The 20640-nt window shown below is 50.0% G+C and overlaps 2 protein-coding genes across 18 annotated transcripts in view; one reads left to right on the top strand and one right to left on the bottom strand.

Annotated features, from left to right (window-relative positions):
* Window positions 1-20640, top strand: part of PAPLN (papilin, proteoglycan like sulfated glycoprotein) — a 66033-nt gene that overhangs the window by 20351 nt on the left and 25042 nt on the right. For 4 of the 7 annotated variants that reach the window (XM_084792061.1, XM_084792060.1, XM_084792062.1 and 1 more), the window contains 10 exons: window positions 232-370; window positions 1822-2275; window positions 2929-3066; window positions 3515-3633; window positions 3884-4037; window positions 4954-5091; window positions 7415-7542; window positions 7645-7753; window positions 10018-10184; window positions 12435-15372. In XM_084792061.1, coding sequence (XP_084648187.1) covers window positions 232-370; window positions 1822-2275; window positions 2929-3066; window positions 3515-3633; window positions 3884-4037; window positions 4954-5091; window positions 7415-7542; window positions 7645-7753; window positions 10018-10184; window positions 12435-12613 — 1725 coding nt within the window. In that variant the 3' untranslated portion in view covers window positions 12614-15372. Of the gene's footprint in view, window positions 1-231; window positions 371-1821; window positions 2276-2928; window positions 3067-3514; window positions 3634-3883; window positions 4038-4953; window positions 5092-7414; window positions 7543-7644; window positions 7754-10017; window positions 10185-12434; window positions 15373-19934; window positions 20234-20640 lie in introns of those variants that run through there. The other 3 variants (XR_014780986.1, XM_084792059.1, XM_084792058.1) reach the window with 2 other exon arrangements.
* NUMB (NUMB endocytic adaptor protein) overlaps window positions 14584-20640 on the bottom strand; it is a 109378-nt gene continuing 103321 nt past the window's right edge. For 9 of the 11 annotated variants that reach the window (XM_084792082.1, XM_084792079.1, XM_084792089.1 and 6 more), the window contains 3 exons: window positions 19698-19847; window positions 17520-17666; window positions 14584-16633 (listed from right to left, as the gene is read on the bottom strand). In XM_084792082.1, the coding sequence (XP_084648208.1) occupies window positions 15918-16633; window positions 17520-17666; window positions 19698-19847 (1013 nt within the window). In that variant the 3' untranslated portion in view covers window positions 14584-15917. The remainder of the gene's footprint in view (window positions 16634-17519; window positions 17667-19697; window positions 19848-20640) is intronic. The other 2 variants (XM_084792080.1, XM_084792081.1) reach the window with 1 other exon arrangement.

Below are 20640 nucleotides of genomic sequence, written 5' to 3'. Positions count from 1 at the left end.
TAAGTGGATCCTGGGTTCTTTGCAGCACTGGCTATGTAGGCAATCTTTTCAAAGACCAGGGCTTCAGAGATGGTCTCCGATCTCCCCGGGGCCTGGGTAGGGTTCCCTACCTCTGACTCATAGCTCTGTCACTTACCTTTTCCTGTCACCCTCCCTCTGGTCATCCCAAGCTCGCTCCCCACTGAAAAAAAGACTCATTCCTAAGTTCCCAACCTCTGGCTTCTTCTCCAGGTCCCCAAGATCCACCAACCCCAGGCCCATGAGAGGGAGCCCAGTGAGTGTCGTGGCTCCCAGTTTGGTTGTTGCTATGACAACGTGGCTTCTGCAGCTGGTCCCCTGGGGGAAGGCTGTGTGGGCCAGCCCAACTATGGTAAGAGGACATCCTTTTCATCCTTCCTGATGGATGGACCCTGTTATCTCACTGGGTCCTCCCCCACCCCCCTCACCGCCCAAGACCCCATTGAGTCATATTTCCCCAATACCTGAGCACACACTAGGTACTTGGCCAGAGGTTTGGGATGGATGTTCCTGCATCTCAGATGTTTGCACTCAGCTGAGGAGGGGTTATAAATGGAGTTCCTGAGGCTGTGGATGTGGCTCGGTTGGTAGAGTGCTTGCCTAGCGTGCATGAAGCCTCCATCCTCAACTGCATAAATCAGATGTGGCGGTGCGGGTCTGCAACCCCAGTACTTGACAGGTAGAGACAGGATGAACCAAAGTTCAATGCCATTCTCAGCTATATACCATGTTCAAGGCTAGCCTGGGCTGTATAAGATCCTGTCTAAAAAAGAAAAAGAGGCACTCGGGAGGCAGAGGTGGGCGGATTGCTGTGAGTTCGAGGCCAGCCTGGTCTACAAAGTGAGTCCAGGACAGCCAAGGCTAACACAGAGAGACCCTGTCTCGAAAAACCAAAAAAAAAAAAAAAAAAAAAAAAAAAAAAAAAAGAAAAGAAAAGAAAAAGAGGGCTGGAGACATGGCTCAGAGGTTAAGAGCACTGACTGCTCTTCCGGAGGTCCTGAGTTCAATTCCCAGCAACCATATGGTGGCTCACAACCATCTGTAGTGTGATCTGGTGCCCTCTTCTGGCCTGCAGGTGTACATGCAGACAGAGCACTGTATATATAATAAATAAATAAATTTTAAAAAAAGAAAGAAAGAAAAGGAAACATGGGGACCACAAGTCAAACAAAGTTCACCTTGTGTCTGGGGTCAGGTTTCTCCCAATGTAAAGATGGGGTGAGGTGGGCAGTGCTGTGGGAGGGGTGTGGTGTGATGCAGGGAGTAGACGCTGATTTTAGAGAGAAAGTAGGTGCTGGGACACAATGGGTGGCACTTCCAGGCTCTGCAGAAGGGTGGGTATCGGCACAGGCAGCCATGGCCACTGGGAACACCGAGAGATGGAAACTGACTAGCCACGGCCAGCAGGGCTATGAGGACAAGCAGGCTAGAGACTGGGACAGGGTACTGAGGATGAGGGCAAGAGTGGGCCTCCTACTGGGCATGCTCAGAGCCCCTCAGGAGCAGCCACAGGGAAGTCAAACCCTAGCTGGTGTGTGTGTAGGAAACCCAGGCTGGAAGGGACATGAGAGAGCTGGCTTAGGGAGCCCCAGCCTCTTCTTCGTGGGGGCTCTATTCAGTAAGGGTAGAGGCAGCTGTGACCTAGCCTAAGAGTTTAGGACAGATCCAGGGAGTGTCCTAGGCTCCTAGGAGAGGTCAAGGGACCTGGCAAGAGTAGGGCCATCTATAAATCAGGAGAGGCATGGGGAGAGGGCAGTGTTCTCACTGGCCATCCCTATGACACGTTCCATCTCCAATCCACAGCCTACCCAGTGCGGTGTCTGCTGCCCAGTGCTCAAGGGTCGTGTGGAGACTGGGCTGCCCGTTGGTACTTTGTGCCATCAGTGGGCAGGTGTAACCGCTTTTGGTATGGCGGCTGCCACGGCAACGCCAACAACTTTGCATCGGAGCAGGAGTGCATGAACAGCTGCCAGGAGCACCACGGGCCCCGGCGTCCGGAGGTAGGGGCCTCTGGTCATCGTGTCCACGCGGATGGTGGCCAACGTGGTCCTGGAGGCCAGCAGGAACCTGACTGGCACAGGCCAGGAGCCACAGTCCCGAGACTGCCCTCACCTTCTGGAAGCCCTTGGCGAAGAGAACAAGAGCCTGGGCCAGGGGACGCCTCCCATACCCCAGCCCATGGAAAATGGCCCAGAGGTCCTGGACAGGGTAGAGATGTCGGACCTCCAGTGCTACCCACACGTAGCTCATCTTACAGGTGAGGAGGCCTGCTTCCCAGGTAAGGTCATAGGTGCCCAGGCCAGGGCTGAGCCCCCTCCTGTCCCGCCCCTCATTTCTGGTCCCTAGACTGACAGCCCAGCCCTTTGGCCTTTGGCCCTTGTCACCTTCATACTTCAGATAGGGATGCTTGAGGCTCTGGAGAGGCAGGTTTAGCCAAGGTATAAGCTCCAGGATTCTCGCTCTGATCTAGCTACTGTACTGAGGTCTGTGTCTAGCTAGAAAGGTTTGCTAGCTCCAAGCCTCAGGTTCTTGACTTGTAAAAGGGTGGTGATGCTTCACTCCCTGAATATGGCATGGGTTTTGACGGGCTCCTGTTACTTCTCTCTCTTGTCCCATTGTATTAGTAAGGGACTGAGGGGAAATTAACAGAATTAAGAAAACTGAAGCACATGCTGCAAGGGTTGAACGTATATGTTATGTTGGTTGGTTCCCTACATGGCACTACTCCCTTGGGCTGTTGGCCTTACTCTGCTGCACAGCTGCTTGAGGGGCAATGCCTGGGGGTGCAGCAGGAGGTCAGCAAAGCTGGGGGCTCCCACAGGACTCTGGCCCTACAAATGACTACAAGAGGCAGTTTCCCTGGCCATGCCCTTGTGCCAGGAGGCAGACCCATACCCCCCATCTCTCCAGGATCAGCTTGGCAGGCTCGGAGACTGCCTTGGTACAAGCAGCCCAGGGGCAGGCGGTACAGCTCTTTTGTCCTGGCAACACCAGCCCGGAATTCCAGGCCAGATGGCAGAAAGAAGGCCGGCCCATTTCCTCTGACAGGTGCGTGTAAAACCATGGTCCCATCTCCTGTGTGAGAAGTTCACTGTGAGACAGCGGCGAGCTGGGCCTGGAGAGAGCTCGCAGTAGCCAGGAGCCATGGCTGCTCATCTAGAGGACCCGGGTTCAATACCCAGCACCTACAAGGCAGCTCACAACAACTGCCTGTAACTCTAGTTTTAGGGGACATGCATATGTATGCAGGCAAACTACCCAAACATTATATATACACACACACACACACACACACACACACATTGTTGAGCAATAGCTACTTTCCGTCTCCTGAATGTGCAATGTCCTCTCTGGTAGGGGGCCCTGTGACATTCTGGGAATGTGAGGGGACTCTGAGTGCCGTGGGGCCCTATGATCTCCTCTGGTAGCATGGTTGCCAGAAGACTCCTACTGGCCTCAGGAGCCCACAGATCATGTCTCTCCTCCCTCTGCTCAGGTACCACCTACAGTCAGATGGCTCCCTCATCATCAGCCCCTTGAAGCCAGAGGATGCTGGCTTCTACAGCTGTCACAGGCCAGGCCATGACCCCCAGGAGATCCAGCTTCGAGTCACAGGTGTCTGTCATGTTTACCCGCCAGATCTCATAAAACACAGAGTGGGACTGAGGGGGAGGGGGGGAAGGGCCTGGGCAGGGCTGACCCATCCTAGAAAAGCCCAAGTTCTTCCTTGGGTCACTTCCTCCTGAGTTAGGAACTACATCCTGTTGTCTTTTTTTTTCTCCACATATCTTCACTGGCCCCATGGAGCCTCTCTTTTCATTCCCTTCACAAAGCTCATACTTTGCTTCTTTTGGCCTCATGACAGGAGGTGACATGGCAGTGTTGTCTGATGTCCAGCCGAGGCATTTCCCTCAAACCAGGAACCCACACTCTGGCCATGGTCCTTGGAATCCTGGCATGGGAGCAGGAGCTGGAGGCCACAGGGTTCTCTCATCCGCACACCCTAGGCCGGCCACCAGGTAACAGCGCAGCGTGCCCCAGCGCTCTCAGCATCATGGTCCACGGTCTCGGGATAAAGGGAGGTTTGTGCTGTGAAAGGTTTTGTCACCCAGTGCCCTGGGCTCTGAGAGGTGACATTAGAAAAGCCTAGCTCCTTGAGCTGGCCTTGAGGGGTGGCTCCATCTCAGAGGACTTGAGGACAGAGGTAAGTGGCACCTCTGTCAGGGCCTGGTGACAGACAGGCAGGGCAGGAGGAGGTAGACAGAGACATATTGGGTGTGTTAGTCAGCCAAGGTGTTGGTCACCCAAGCCTTTCAGACCTTATCCCCAGCTCTTTTTAAAAAATTAATCTTTCTTTCTTCCTTTCTTCTTCCTGAGACAGGGTTTCTCTGTGTGGCCTTGGCTGTCCTGAACTTGCTTTGTAGACCAGGCTAGCCTTGAACTCACAGTGATCTGCCTGCCTCTCCCTCCTGAGTGCTGGGATTAAAGGCGTGTGCCACCATGCTTGGCTATTTTAGTTTTTCAAGACAGGATTTCTTACTGGGTGGTGGTGGCACACACCCTTTGATCCCAGCACTCGGGAGGCAGAGGCAGGCGGATCGCTGTTAGTTCAAGGCTAGCCTGGTCTATAAAGCAAGTCTAGGACAGTCAAGGCTACACAGAGAAACCCTGTCTCAAAAAACAAACAAACAAATAAAAAAAGACAGGGTTTCTCTGTGTTTTCTTGGCTGTCCTGGACTTGCTTTGTAGACCAGGCTGGCCTCAAACTCAGTGATATCCCCAGTTCCTAACAACAGTGTCAGTGTCCTAAATTGAGCTAAGAAATAATTTTAGGGAACCGATACTGACCAGAAATGGAAAATGGGGCTCATGCAGAGTACTCTGTTGGGAGAAGGAGCAGCCAGGCCCCTTAGCTGTGCACCATATGTTTTGTAGGCTACGTCTGGACCGGACACAGCCTGGGGTGGTGGATGCCAGTCCTGGCCAGCGGATCCGGCTGCCCTGCCGTGCAGAAGGTTTGCCAGTCCCTACCATCGAGTGGCAAAGAGATGGGCAGCTGGTCTCTTCTCCCAGGTTCATTCAGCCCCTCTGCCACTGTCCTGTCTCCTGCCACACCCTACCCTAAGGAAGTCAGAGCAGGGGAGAAAGGGGGTGGAACACAGGGCTTCTGGGCATTTCTAAAGTATGGCTGATGGAAATAAGAGGTCGGCCAGGGGAGGAGGTAGATTCTGCACGGCCCTGGATTCGCCCCATTGCTGATGCTTCGCTGTTGTGTAAGCGGCAGGAAGCCATACTGAAGTGTGTGCTTCTTGCCAGCAGTTTACATACAGAACACAGCTAACTATAGGAGCAGGATCTGAGTCTACTTGCATGTGGCAAAAACTATAAACCCAAAGCCTTTAATCCCAGCATCTTGGAGGTAATTTCTGTGAGTTAGGGCTAGCCTGGTCTACATATTGAGTTCCAAGACAGCCCTGTCTCAAAAAACCCAAAATGAACTAGAAATGGAACTTAAAGTTGTGTGCATGTTCGTGTGCAAATCTGTATACAGACCAGAAGTCAATTTTAGGCATTGAAAAGAAAAGTATTCACTCAGGACCTCCAAGACCAAGCTCTCAGCACAAAGTCGATTTATTTGTCACACAGGAAAAGAGGGCAGGGGATAAGAGATAAAGACGGGAGACAGAGGACGAGGGAGAAAGGGAAGGAACAGGGAGGGGTGGAGAGATGTTTGTTCCACAGTGGGGCAAAGGACTGTCTCTGAATAGAGAGGAGATGCCGGGCCCATAGGAAAATAGTAGTTTATAAAGATACAAGGGGAAACCCTATGTTAGGATGAGGTGTTTATTTTTAATTGAGCATGTTAATTAGGTGACCCAAAGAGGGCTGGCCTTTGATTCCTGGACTTTAATAGTTTGATAGCTGGACCTTAGTAGTCAGCCTCAGGAGGAAGTGGCCAAATAAAGGAGCAGACCTTGGGGCTGGCTTTAGGAATGTAAGCTAATGTTTTGTTTTGTTTTGTTTTGTTTTTTTTAAACAAGGCACAGGGGATGGGGAGAAGGGCCAGGCCTACAGAGCCATGTTTGCCAAGCCCACTACAGTCCCTTCAGGCATCATTCCTTAGGAAGCATCTACCTTGTTTCTTTGGAACAAGGTTTCCTCATGGCCTGAAGCTTGCCAGCCCAGGAATCCTCTCTGCTTTCCCGGTGTGGGGACTCCAAGCATGCCCACCCTGCTTGCCTGCCTCGCGCCCTCCCCCTTTTAAATATGGATTCTGGGGGTTGAACTCAGCCCTCAAGCTTGCAAGGCAAGCACTTTACAAACTGTTGTCCCTTATCATCTGTATGTGTGTGTGTGTCTGTGTGTATGTGTTGTTGCGCCCAGATTGAGCCCAAAAGAAGAACCAGAAAACACAGGAAACTGCTGTAAAATACAAGAGGACTCTCAGGAGCACCCCACAGCCGTGATCTCTGGTCCTTTTATCCTCTCAATGTCCTTTAAGCAGAAAAGGGTGCCAGGATCACCCATGGCTTAATTTCTTTTGTTCTCCCCAATGGGATGGGCTGGTTGCTAGGTCGGTTGCTATCTTTGGTGGGCAGGAAGGAATGTGGCCATAAAACTGGGTCTCTTATCAACTCTATCTCCCTTGGGACCCTTCTGGTCAGTCACTAGGCAATGCTATCTCTAGTGGGGGCTGCTGTTTGCAGCTGGCCAGATTATCTCCTGTAGGCTTATTTCTTAACCTTTGCCCCAGTTACCCTGAAATCCAATTTTAGTTCGTCTGGTATCTCAGTGTGTGTGTGTGTGTGTGTGTGTGTGTGTGTGTGTGTGTGTGTGTGTGTGTGTCTGTCTGTCTGTCTGTCTGTCTGTCTGTCTGTCTGTCTGTGTCTCTGTGGTCCTGGCTGACCTGGAACTTGCCCTGTAGACCAGGCTGGCCTTGAACTCAGATATCTGCCTGCCTCTGCCTCCCAAGTGCTGGGATTAAAAGTGTGTGGCACCACCACCCAGCTTTCTCCCCTTGTTTTTTGACATAGAGTATCACACTAGCTCAGGCTAGCCTGGAAGTCACTATGTATACCACGCTGGCATAAAAAACTCACGGTAATCCTGTTTTTCTAGTTCCTGAGTGCTGGGATTATAGGCTACCACACCTGGCCCCAAAATAGTTTTTAATTTAGAAGACATGAAATGATTTGTTACTGAATTTAAAAGCCAGGCATTCTCAAGTGAGTTAAATTGCAGGCAGCTGGACTGGGTGAGAGGCTGTACATAGCTCTTTGGCTAGACATTTTGAGCAACAGGGGCCCTGCTCAGCTCTCCTCCCAATTCCTGCCTCTCCTAATCCCAGCTAAAGCCCTACTTGAGTCAAAGGCAACTGGCTGTGTTTGGTCCCCAGGCACCAGGTGCAGCCTGATGGCTCTCTGGTCATCAGCAGAGTGGCCATGGAAGATGGTGGCTTCTACAGCTGTGTTGCTTTTAATGGGCAGGACCGAGACCAGCGCTGGGTCCAGCTCAGAGTTCTGGGTAAGGAGGAGTCCAGAGTGGGGTCAATGGGCTTTATGGTCAAATGGTGAGCGGTTGGGGAGGGGTCCGTGTTAGCCACTGACAATGTCTTCTCATGCCCAGGGGAACTGACAATCACAGGCCTGCCTCCTACTGTGACGGTGCCAGAGGGTGACACGGCCAGGCTTCTGTGTGTGGTGGCTGGAGAGAGTGTGAACATTAGGTGGTCCAGGTAAAGTGCTATTCTAGTCAATGCACATCCTTAGAGTCTCATTCTGTCAGAAATGTCACTGTTGTCACTGTCCCTCTGCTGTTGCCCTCTGAGGCCTGGTGCCAGGGTTGGTGGCTGAGGCACCCTCCTCCTATACCACAAAGCTCCAGAGAACATTTTTCTCCTGGCTGCACTACAGTTTCCCCTTTTTCTTTTGGTATTATTGAGACAGGTCACACTATGTATCTCTGGCTGGCCTGGAACTCACTCTGTAGACCAGGCTGCCTTCGAACTTAGAGATCTGCCTGCCTCTGCCTCCTAAGGGTTGGGATTAAAGGTGTGCGCCACTACATCCAGCAACTATCATTTCTTAATCTTCGAATCACTGAAATGTTGGACCAGGCAAGCTTGCTGTGTCCATGGTAGAGATCCTAGCAGCATCTGGAACATCCACCTGCTAGAGCCAGTAGCATTCTCCCTGCTCAGGTTAAGACGGTAAACAGCATTTCTAGACATGACTGTATTTCCTCCATAGTGAGACCCACAAGGCTGATGTGTATGATTGCTTTGTTTGCATGTACATGCATACAATAGCCATGCCTGGTGCCTGTGGAGGTCAGAAAGAGGAAGCGGACTGGGGGTTGGATCTCCTGGAGTTATGGATGGTTGCAAGCCGCCCAGCAGTTGCTGGGAACTGAACCGTGGTCTTCTGTAAGAACAAGTCCTTAACTGCTGAGCTATCGCTCCAGCCCCAGCTTTAGTGAGCTGATCACTGATAGGCTGGTCTTTTTTTTTTTTTTAAGATTTATTTATCATGTACACAGTGTTCTGCCTACTGGCCGGAAGAGGGCACCAGATCTCATTATAGATGGTTGTGAGCCACCATGTGGTTGCTGGGAATTGAACTCACGACCTCTGGAAGAGCAACCAGTGCTCTTAACCACTGAGCCATCTCTCCAGCCTGTCGGCTGCTCTTTTTAAATTCAGCCACTGTCTGTCTCTACTTCTTTAGGCTGGATTAGGTTAGTGTCTGGCCCAGGTTTCCCCCAAGTGCTCACTGTGCAAAAGGAAAGCAAGCAAGGCTTTAGATCTGGGAGAGGCAGGGAAGAATCCAGGGAGGGAAGGGTGCTCTTAGGAGGAGCAAGTGGTGGAAGGCAAGTAGTCCCTGGTTGGGGGTGACGGTGACAGTGGAGGTCAGCTGGCTCTCAGGTGGCCTTAATGCCAGGGGCTTCAATGCTCACCCCTTCACAGCAGTTATGCATCTTGCTATCTCTACTTAGCGTTGCTCTGTCTACATCCAGCCCCTGCTCCAGGGGACGTTGTACTGGAGAGGTCACCATCACCTCCCTGCCCTTCCACCATGGAATGGCCTCGGTCTCCCTCATCTGTGCTGCTGTCCTACTGGCCGCTTGCTCTTTTGTAAAACACTCCTCCCTCGGCTTCACTCGTGTCCCCAGGGCTGTGGCCTTGGACTGCTTTGGAGATGCACCTGCGAACACTTCTGGGTCTGGACTCTGCAGCTCCAGATCTCAGACTTGACATCTCACAGGCTCCTCAGATTCAAACCTCTCACCACTCACTCCTCTCCACGTGGAAGGCACCAGTGAGCTGAGACCTGGTCACCCGTTTGTCCTCATGGGGAGAAACACCATCACTCAGTGACCAAACTGTACTGTTACTCTTGCCACCTCTGGGATCTGACCTCCACCCGGGTCTACTTCAGTGCCCTGTCATCTTCTCCTTGTGCGTGACGCAGCAACTGCTTCCTGCTTGCCCTTCTCCCAGGCCACTCCTGCTCCACTCAAGCCCCCAGCTCTCTCAGAACCTGCTTAAATACTTGTTGGTAGCTCGAGTCCTGACTGGCTCCCTCCCTGCTCTGCCTGTGTCAGCTTGTCTTTAAGTTCCCAAGTCCTCATAGTTTCTTCCGTTGACCAGCCCTTCTGGCTGCCTCCCCTCCTTAAGTCAGCTAGCCTCTTGTGGAAGGCTCCCTGGACACTGGTACCTTCTCCTGTGCCATGCACCTTTCCCCTAACACAGGGCCTGGCGTGGATGGAGTGGATTCCTTTGTGGAGCCAAGGCAACTCTGAGAGTGCTTAGTTGCACCTCTTCTCCTAGCAGTTAGGTGCTCCTGTTTCCACTGCCCTGAGGTGTTATCTACCTGCCCTCATGGGGAGGGAAGATGGGCTCTGGAATAGCATTGGCTAATTTCTTCCTCATTTCTTAGGCATCTCAGGGCATGTCCCCAGCAGCCCTGGATGGCTCATCCAATGTCCTCGCCCCTCCAGGAATGGACTGCCTGTACAGGCTGACGGCCACCGCGTGCACCAGTCCCCAGATGGCACACTGTTGATCCACAACTTGCGGCCCAGGGACGAAGGCTCTTACACATGCAGTGCTTACCGAGGGAACCAGGCTGTGAGCCGCAGCACGGAGGTGAAGGTGGCCTTGCCAGGTGAGGGACTCTCATTCCGGGCTTTGCTGTCCTGAAGGCCAGCTGCGCACCGATGGTCTCGGGCTTAGCGGCCCGAGAGGCTGTAGTTCTCACCTGTGCTCAAGTCCTAGCATTTGGCATTGTAACTGGGGCAGGTGTGTATTATGGCCCTAGAGCACTACTTTTCTGGGGCTACCCCACCCACTACCCGAGGCAGAGACGAAGATGTAAGGAAGGGTTCAGAGCTCTGCCATTCAGACTTAACAGTTTTATTCTTAAAAAATAAGATTGGCTGGGATAATGTTTAAGATGGATGGACTGCTAAAACCTATCCATTCTAATCAGGGTGGCAGAAGGCCCTGTGGGGCTGGGGGTGTGGCTCAGTACAGAGTTCTTGCCAAATGTTTAAGGCCCTAGGCTCTAACCACAGCACCATGACAAATCTCCCCCCCCCCCCCAGATTTAAAAAAAATATTTGTTATATTGCCTGGATGTATGTCTGTGGGTGTCAGAACTTGGAGTTACAGACAGTTGTGAACTGCCATGTGGGTACTGGGAATTGAACCCAGGTCCTCTGGAATAGCAGTCAGTGCTCTTAACCACTGAGCCATCTCTCCAGCCCCCTGAAGACCTTATTCTTAAAGGGCATAGGACATATGATTCTTTGATCATTGTTTGGTACGGTCTCTTTTCTAAATCACATACAGTCTGTAAAGATAAAGAAACATTTTTACATAAAAATGGCTCTAGGATGGAAAGGTGCCTCTTTGACCATCTAGGCATGTAACACAGGATGGGGTCACCCTCATCCTTTAATCATGAGACAGGTACCCAGAGAGCTTCAGTGATGTTTCTACCATATACATGGTAGATTCGTGGCCAGCTGGGAATCAAATCCAGGCTCTTTGACTCCTGGTTTTACTTACCTATGTAGCCCAGGCTGGCCTTGAGCTTGCTATGTAGCCAGGACTGATCTCAACTTGACTCCCTGCCTCTGCCTCCTTAGACGTCTGCATTACTAAGCTACATCCCAGAACTGGTGACACATGCCTGTTTAATGTTCAAACTTGCAGGAGCTCTGTGTTTGAGTGACAGGGCTAGGGCAGGAGGGATTCACTCTGCTCTCCACAGGTCTTAAGTGTTTCAGGGAGGGAGAGAGGAACAGGTCAGAGCCTCTGGCCAAGCAGACAGTTCTCACAGAGCTGAGGCGGGTCCTGGGCTTGAAGTTAACAGGGTACCAACTGCCTGGTCTGCTTGAACATTCATGACAGGCAGTGTTGCAGTGCCACCCCAGGAGGGGAGGGCTGGCTCACTGGGGGCAGGGCTGGCTGGCTTCCTGGCTGCTGAGCGTGGGAACTGGCCAGAGGCTGCAGGTGTTGAAATGTTGCTTTGTGAGACTGACGCTCCCTAAGCAGCGCTTGGGACCTCAGCCAGCCTTGAACTCAGAGAGATCCACCTGCCTCTGCCTCTCAAGTGCTGGGATTAAAGGCATGTGCCACCACACCCAGCTGGGAGGTAATAGTCTTACCCACTGTGTGGAGTACATACCATGATAGCTTGGGGTACCATAGCTGACAATTGAAATTAAAGTTTCAGATTTTGAAAAACCAACCAACCAACCAACTAACCAGCACACATGAGTTTGCTACCACACACACGCAGGGAGCCAGTCCTCTGGTTATGCTGGTAAGAGAGGCAAACATTCTGGAGGGCACTCTGGTGGCCCTGTCTTTTCATGGTCTTTTCTGAAGGCTAGGGAGATGATACTCAACCCTGTATGCCCGCTGTAGGCACAGTGGGCCAGTGCTGCACAGAGCCAGCAGAGAGGGATGAGGCAGTGGTACGAAACTGACAGTTACAACAAACTCCTGGGAAGGTTGAGGATGGCACACGGGCTCTGTTCTCAGTGTAGCTTTGAAGATCCGTTACTTTCTCAGGTGGAAACCAGGAGAGATGGGAGCACAGGGCACAGAGGCAAGCTGGGGAGGCTGGGGAAATCCATCAGCAACAAGAAGAGGCCAGCGGCTCTTGCCGACTTCCTGCTCTCCTAGGACTGACCCTAATCCTTCCTCCTAATCTGGGCCAACATAGCCGTCATGTGGCTCTCCAGCTCTGGCCAGTAGGGCTGTGCACGGGGCTGGAGCCACAGGTAACAATCACAGGAGAAGCGCAAGGGCTGGGAGCCATGACGCCTTCTCGTTTGGTGGAGCAGGTGAGCAGCCGCGGCACGATGGCTGCCTCAGCCCCTTTTCCTCTTCTGTTGTTCTGCAGCACCGGCCGCCGCTCAGTCCAGGGACCTGGGCAGGGAGTGCATCGACCAGCCTGAGCTGGCCAACTGTGCTCTGATCCTGCAGGCCCAGCTCTGCGGCAATGACTACTACTCCAGCTTCTGCTGTGCCAGCTGTGCCCGCTTCCAGCCGAATGCTCAGCCCGCCTGGCAGCAGGGATGAAGGCTAGCTGTGGCGCCAATTCCGGATGGTTTGCTGGGGAGAAGGGATGGTAAGATATGGCCCGCAGAGGGGGTCATCTTTCAGACACTGGCTCTCTCAGAAACCCAGGGCTAAGCCCCAGCAGCTGCCAGTGCCAGCCTCCCCTGTAGTCCTCAGCAGGGTCTGTCTGGCATGAGCACAGGCGGCCGTGAAGAGGAGGAACCCGCCTACATGGAACTGCTCCTTTACACCTTCCCTCTATAGTCCCTGCTGCGTTGAGGACCCTTTACCCATGCTTGGGACCAAAGTGTTAGAAGCATTTAAATATGTGTAGACTTTACTAATTGAGCATCCCTCACCTAAAATCCCCAAATGCTCTGAATCTTGAAACACCACACGTCACATCAGCCTTCAGCAATGCCTGGGCTTCAAAGTGCATTTGATTTTGGGTGAGGGATGCTCAATTTGTGCAGAGGATCCACTCACCACACTGCAGAGCAAGCTGGGTGGGAGGAATGTGATGGCCAACTGTCACTGGGCTTGTCTTCTAGGCAGTGTGTGGAGCTCAGTGGAAGGCCTGGGCAAGCTCTCAGCAAGGTAGACTAGACCTACAAAGCCTCCATGGAGGCATGCAGCATGAAAAAGCCACACAGCCTTATAATCTGAGTGCGAAAAAGCTGAGAAAGACCCACGCTGCAGGGGTACTATCTCCTGGGGCTGCCCGCAGGCTGGGAAGGTTCACTCCTTTACACAGCTCACTGGCCTGCTCTGAGCAGCACAGAGCCATGCTTCGTTAAGTGGGACTCTATTTGCTGTAGAGAAAAATAAGACTATGCTGAGAGCAGCATCGGGGGCTGGTGAGATGGTGCAGTGGCGAAGGCACCTGCTGCCAAGCCTGATGAGTTGAGTGTGTTTCCTGCAACCACACTGGTGTAAGGCAGAACTAATTCAGGCCATTGTCCCATCTGCGACATACATGTGTGTGCACACACAACTGTAAAAGTCTGCAGAACAGTAGCTGGGAATGGTGGTGCACACCTATAACCCCAGTGCTTGGAGGCTGAAGCAGGGCTACCACAGTGTGAGCCAGCCAAGCCACAGAGTGAAACCTTGTCTCAAAGTAAACAACCCACTTCAGCATTAGCAGGATGTGGGTACACTGTAACAATCAGGGAGGGATTTAATAGTCTGAGCTGCAGGAAGCCATCCTTCATCTTCTAGAACCTCTGACTTCTTAATGCTCAAGGAAGAGGCCTGGACTTAATGAGCTCTCCCCACTTGAACTTGCTTGATTCTCTAGAAGACTGTGCTAACAAAGGTGGTTGGTTATGGGACCAAAATTCTGACATCGGCTGAAAAACCAAGCTTTATGTCTGAGTGCCATCTCAAGCCATCTTGCTCAAAAAGAGAAGAGGCACTGCCTGTTTAAGAGCCAAGAAACATCTGGGTGCCAGCTGTTTGCAGGAAGAAGTAGGGGGCTAGGCTGAGAGGTAAGGGGTGAACTACCCTAGACCCTTATTCCATATAGAGAGCAGAAAACAAACCCTTCAAGATCTAAAGTAAACCTCCCACTGAAATTCTGATTTAATTGGCCTTGTGAACAGGCTGGTATTAGGTGTGTGTATGCGTGCACATGTGTGCTGAGCATTCCACTGAGCTACACCTCAGGAAATCTGAATCTATAGCTAAGGCTGAGAAGCAGTGCTTTGTCAGGCATGGTGACACACATTTTTAATCCCAGCACTTAGGACACAACTGAGTTCAAGGCCAGCCAGGGCTACCTAGTGAGAACGTGTCCAGCAGCACCGCACCTCTGGGCTAGGGCTAGCAGTCTCTGGCTTTTAGGTGTGGTTACACTGTTGCTGCAGATCAAGTGTCCCAGGCACACCCATGACATCTACAGGTACACTAGTCCCAACAAAAATTACAGTCCCAAGTGGGAAATCAGCAGTGATGAGGGAAGTTAGATAAAAAACAGAACTATAGACTCATTTGCAAATAAGAATAGCCCTTCAAGGGCAAAAGCTTCTACCACGAACATTTATTTTTGTTAAAGCAGATTATAAATTCTCATCAGTACAAATATATATATATATGTATATATAACTTACATTTGATTGTAAGGCCAACGTTCAAAAGTAAAAATGAGATGGGATCTCACACTGTTACCCGAGGTCAAGTAGCTGCAACTGGCATGGGATGATCTGTTCATAGCGGGTCGGAAGGGGACACAGACACACAGAACGGATAAAACCAGAATCCTCACCCCTGTAAAACTTATGGGAACAAAATTCAAGGACAGAACCCATTAAGACTCATATTACAAACCAACACAACAGCCTGCATTCCCATTTCTGGAGAGGATTTTGTCATTGTCACCTTAGTGCTAAAGGGTTAACATAAGGAAACTGCAATGATACACATTCTCTGTAAGATGATGACATCAGAGTTTCACCGTAGGGAAAACCAGGACAACACTGCTCTTTGATTTAAAACTACAACCTAGTGACAGTACTGGTCATCAGAATGATTGTTGCTGCAATGTGCTAGTTACAATGAATGATCACAAACAAGCCAGGGCTCCTGCCTACAACTTCTAGCCCTTCCTCTTTTTTTACTTCAATAGGCATCAATGATAAATCAATCTTATGTACAATTTCTTACAACTAACCTGCTCACTTTTGGCAAGATTACTTACAACTCATACAACTTTTTAATATTGAACTATTTAAAATATTCTAGGTGCATAAAAATAAAGATTTTGGCTTTTTTGATATATATATATATATTTATAATATTTATTCTGTTACTCAAAATGGAAGCTCAGCTTTATCCTCAGAATACAGCTCTGCTGTGGCCTCCTGTGAACCCTGCCTTGCTTCCCAGCCTGAGCACAAGTCACACTGTTCTCCATCGAGCTAAGAGGCCAGTACTGGGAGAAACTGGTGACTGGCCCGAAAAATAAAGGGAGATTGTTTTTGCTTCCTGTTATGTTTTATGTTCCAGTAGATGTGCTTTGAATACAGATTCCTCTTCAGATACTCTGCCTCTCTGTTGCCAGAGATTTGTAAGGGTAGGAGAGAGGAGGGGCCAGAGGCACCGTGTTCGTGATTTCTCTAGCCTAGCTGCAGGGCAGTCCTCTCAGCAATGCTTTCCTCACTTCTGTGGCCACCACCCCTCACTTACTGTGCTTGGACTTGCTCCTTGGAACCTTTGGGATTAGTGAAAAGTGTACTGATCAGGAAAGCAAAGTCTCCTTTGCGCCTCTGCCCTCCACCCGCTGCCCTTGCCTAAGTACAGAAAACACACATGTCACAGAGATTGCCTAAAGCTCTATTTCAAACGTCTTCTGTAAGTCACTGGAGAAAGGGTTGGTAGGGGAGGGATTTGTACGCTGCTTGGACTTGCTTTCTAACGCCGCCCACTGGGCTTCGAAAGGATCCACTGGGCAGGTGCCCGGAGGGACCTCTGCATGCTTGTTTCCCGAGGCCAGCCTGCCATCATCCACACCATTGAAAGCTGCAGAACCATTGAGGTGCTGTGCAGGAGGCTTAAAGAAGGGACTGGTGGTAGCACTACTTGTCTCATATTGAGGGAATGTCTGCTGTTTGGCCAGGCCTGGTGACTGATGGGGATGAGTGGCCTGAGGATGGCCTGCTGTGCCAAACACATTCGCTACCATCTGGGATGGAGTGATGCCCACTACAGGTACATTAGAGGCTGGATAGGGCATCCCATTGGCCACAGGGTAGGACTGGGCAGGGACAAAGGCTGGCTGCAGGGGTGGGACCACACCCACGGGCACAGGCTGAGAGGTGAGGAATGCATTTCCTTGGAAAGGTGGTGCTGGAGGGGCAATGGCAGTGGGTGGGGGCGGCTGGAGGATGGGCTGCAGAGGGGCAGCTGAGGCCTGTGGCTGCTGGGCCCGCACGCTCTTTGACACTTCTTCTAACCAACGGTCAGCCTCAGAGGGAGTGCGTCTGTGACCAGCCTGCAAGAGACCTGGAGAGGCAGCGCCAGAAGGCTGAGCCCACTCAGCCCCTAGAACCAAGAAGATAGAGAGGGGGTGTTAGAGGCCTTTCTCACTTGGTAATCTTGGCTAAGTGAATGATCCTAAACTGTGGAACATGCCCATGACAGGAACATGCCTCTGGTAGAGGGGCTGACATGTCACCGGCCTAGGAGGTCTTGTTTTTAGTGATGAGTAGAACCTGCTAGAACATGCTGTTATCTTAAGGCATACTGAGGCTCAAATGCCCTGAACCCAGACAGCTGACTGGTGTCAGAAATCTGTCTTGTTGCCATGGTGCAGCCACATAGAGGAACTGGCTGTGGTCAAGGAGCTTGGGGCAGGTAGACCCCAAGTTTAAGGCTACAGAACAAGGATCTGTTCTAAAAACTCAAAACCAAAACCATGAATGAAAATTAAAACAAAACCCCCCCTACATAAGCTGGAAGTGGTGGCACACACCTTTAATCCCAGCACTTGGGAAGCAGAGGCAGGTGGATCGCTATGAGTTTGAGGCCAGCCTAGTCTACAAAGTAAGCCCAGGACAGCCAAGATAACACAGAGAAACCCTGTCTCAAAAAAACTAAGGGGGAAAAAAAAAGTGTCCTTTGTGGTCATTTTGATGGACTTGTCATTCAGCGTACCTTCATCCATTAGGCAGCTGTGTGTGCTGCTAAAAATCCAGTGAAAAGGTTTTCTGGGGTGGGGCAGGGAAAGGTGGCGTATCAAAATTCTATGTAGCCAGGTTCCACAGTCCTGAGAACATCTATATAATCCTTTTATTCCCAAGTTTTCTAGCCTTTCCTCATAGCCACTTCTGTCTAAGAAGGAATATATTTTTTGTAGTCCTCACTCAGGTAACGGGCCAATGTTAGAACCTGCTTTCAGAGTCCACTTCAACATCTGTGGCCACCTTACCCGGATGTATGGCTGCAATTTCCTTGTTAGCAGCATCAGGGGCATGGGCCCAAGGGTTGGTTTCACGCACAGGCATTGCTACAGGTGCTAGAGCAGTATTGGCTGGCTTAGCAGCAAGCACATGGAAGGCTGAGTCAGTGCCATTAGCTACAATGGGAGCAGACAATATTGATGGAGTTAATTCATGCAGGGTGTCCAAGCTACCCCATGGAGATGGTCAGTCAGGCCAATGCACAATACTGGTGGGACAGACAAGACAAGATCATTGGTCCTGGATGACCATGCTGTCCTGCCGTGGATACACACACCTTTTGACTAAAAGACACTGTCAAATGACTGTACTGATAAAGTCAAATGGCTGCTCTATGAAAATATATAAGAGGAAATGAAGCCTAACAAATACAATTTCAAATTAAATTGAACATGACTATCCATGTAACTAGGCTTTGGCAGAGTTAAGTAGATAAAGCATTTTGTCCTACACTTTTACAAAAGATCAAAGCAAGCCAACAATAATAATGGGTTAAATGTAATATATTCTTAGTATGTTCTGGGCATCAAGCTAACAATATCTTACATTGCTAAATTTAATTCTCTCAAAAGTCTCCTAAGTTTAGGATTGGGGGATAATAAGTTCCTAGATAATACTCAGTTTTTACCTATACATTCGAACCTAGGATAAAGTTTAATTTATAAGCTAGGCACCCTGAGGGATTGGTAACAATTATTGTTATAGTAATAAAATTATTTAAAACTTATAAATTTTTTATTTCCAGATTTTTCTACTTAATATTTTGTCTATACAACAGGTTATAAATCAAATGGTATGTGTTTTCATTTACTTTAATACATTTGTCATTTACTACAAAATTAATTTTCTATCTCTTTCCCCCTGTGTAAGGTTCATTAATATCCAGAGTGCTGATCTTACTTCCCTCATTTCCTTTTACTCCTTCATCAGTTTCTAGTCTGTCTTCCAGCTTTCCACCATACTTCTCATGGACTCTCCCTTTTTAGGGCTGAACAACCACACTTAGGGTGGTGGTATTGTGTACCTGGGTGGGCCTATAAAACAGCGACAAAACGACTTCAGCTGTAGACTGGAAGCCCCTTAAAGATGGAGGACTGCTCTCCTGGGTTCTATACCTGGTGCCCTGTAAGCAGACAGGGCTGTGGGGAAGCAACTGGCTCAGGATGACCTTACTTTAAATCCAGCTGTACAGCTTGCGCAATTCACTTAGGCTCTTTGAGCTTCCTTTTTTTTGTAATGGCTACCTCAAAGAGCTCTCTGAGGATTAAATAAGACAACTTGAGAGTGTTTTCCACTGGGGCATGCACTGTTAGGTGCTCAATATATCGAGCTTAGTTTGTCTGATACTCTGTGTCTGTTAGGATAAGACAGCCGTGTGATGACGTAAAGCACACATGATTATAAGCATTTATGCCTGTCCTGAAGGGCAGCCCTTCTCTGAGCTCTCAAAAGAAATGGGAACGGGCAAGAATTGGAGCTTCATGTCAGGAGCCAGTGATTTACCGACTGTGAGTTAGGAATTTAATTTAGCATCTTGTGGGGAGGCGGGGAGACCCACAACTGCCACCCTGCAGTCACTCTTGTTGCAAAGGCCAATTTTAGGATACGTGTTACAGAACCCCTCTCAGCACGCAGGAGGCGAGTCCAGGTCTCAACGCTAACACCACTGACATTTTGGAATGGATAAATCTTTGCTGTGGGTGCTGTCTTGCATGCTGAACGATGCTTGGCAGTATTTTAGATGCTAGAATAACGTCCCCTCCTGAAATGTTTCCGTACAGTGAATGCCAAATTTTCCCTGAGGGGGCAAAATTGTTGGTGGTGGAGAATTGCCACCTAGACGGCACAGAGCCTGAACCAATTCTGACAGCTGCTGGTTTGCAGAGCTGGCTGGCTGACCCTTAAGTCAAGGGGCACATAAAGCAGGGGACTGAGGCGATGTAAACTGCTATGTGGAGGAGCAGACAGGTAGACATGCCAAATGATGAACGTGGACAACTTAGAAGACAAGATGGGGAGCAAAGCCCAGAGACACAGTGGACCGGGACAGGAGGGACAACGGCAGCTCAGGACGCCAACTTCTGGTTCACAAGCAGCATGCTAACAGTATTAGTTTTAAAGAGAAAACCCAAGGAGAGGTCACTAACCTTGTAAGACAGGAGACTGTGGTGCTACCAGTGTCCCTGGCTTGGTCATTGGGGCAGAGGAGAAGGGGTCCTCAGAGGGTGTGCTGAAGGCACTGGTGATCTGTGAGCACAGGGAGCTGATGCTCTCTGCTTCTCCTTCTACCTCTGGCACTGCAAGGCAAACAGAAAACGGAAGACCCCTGAAATACGACAGAACAGTGTAAGCTGACATTTTTCACCTTATCTCTTTCCTTGCAGAAGGACAGTTCTCAACTGTCAGGCTACACAATCAACCTCAGTAAATTAAACGGCGAACACATCAATTTCAGAAACCATCAGTGACTCATCCCTACATTTATTTCTTCTTGTGACACTATTGGGAATTTGGTGGTTGGTTTGTTTAATGTGAAGATGTTTGTATAGCTGGGTCTTTCTGGAAGATCTCTATAACCCATTTGCCTTTCAACCATTCCTAGAAGCTCTGACCCAAACAAGCTCTAGAGCTCATCAGAAAAACAGGGTTAAAGTCTAGATATAAAAGCTTTTCCCTGAATGAATTAGGACACGTCAGATCTCTCATTTCCTTTCTATTTTGGCTTGGGCGGCGGGTAGGAACACTTCAAGACAAAGGTCTTCTCTGTGTATCTCTGGCTGTCTTGGAACTCACTCTGTAGACCAGTTGGCCTTAAACTCAGAGACTGGCCTACCTCTGCCTCCCCAAGGATTGGGACTAAAGGCGTGCGCCGCTACCACCTGGCACGCTCACCATCTTTAAAGATTCTAGTATAGGAACTGTGATGTCAAAGAAAAGTGAACTGAAATATAGGATGCTAAAGACTCTCCTTAATTCTGGAAAGCCAAGCAGGAAGACTGCTTTCACCCACAGAGTTTGGGTCCAAGCAAGTTTGAGATCCTGTGTGTGTAAACTCTGAGAACACTTCCTTATTACTGAGCAAAGAAGTCA

The sequence above is a fragment of the Acomys minous genome (genome assembly GCF_964271855.1).
Source record: "Acomys minous genome assembly, chromosome: 8".
NCBI lineage: Eukaryota > Metazoa > Chordata > Mammalia > Rodentia > Muridae > Acomys > Acomys minous.
The sequence above is the reverse complement of the archived record's forward strand: the minus strand, read 5'-3'. Positions and strand labels throughout refer to the sequence as shown.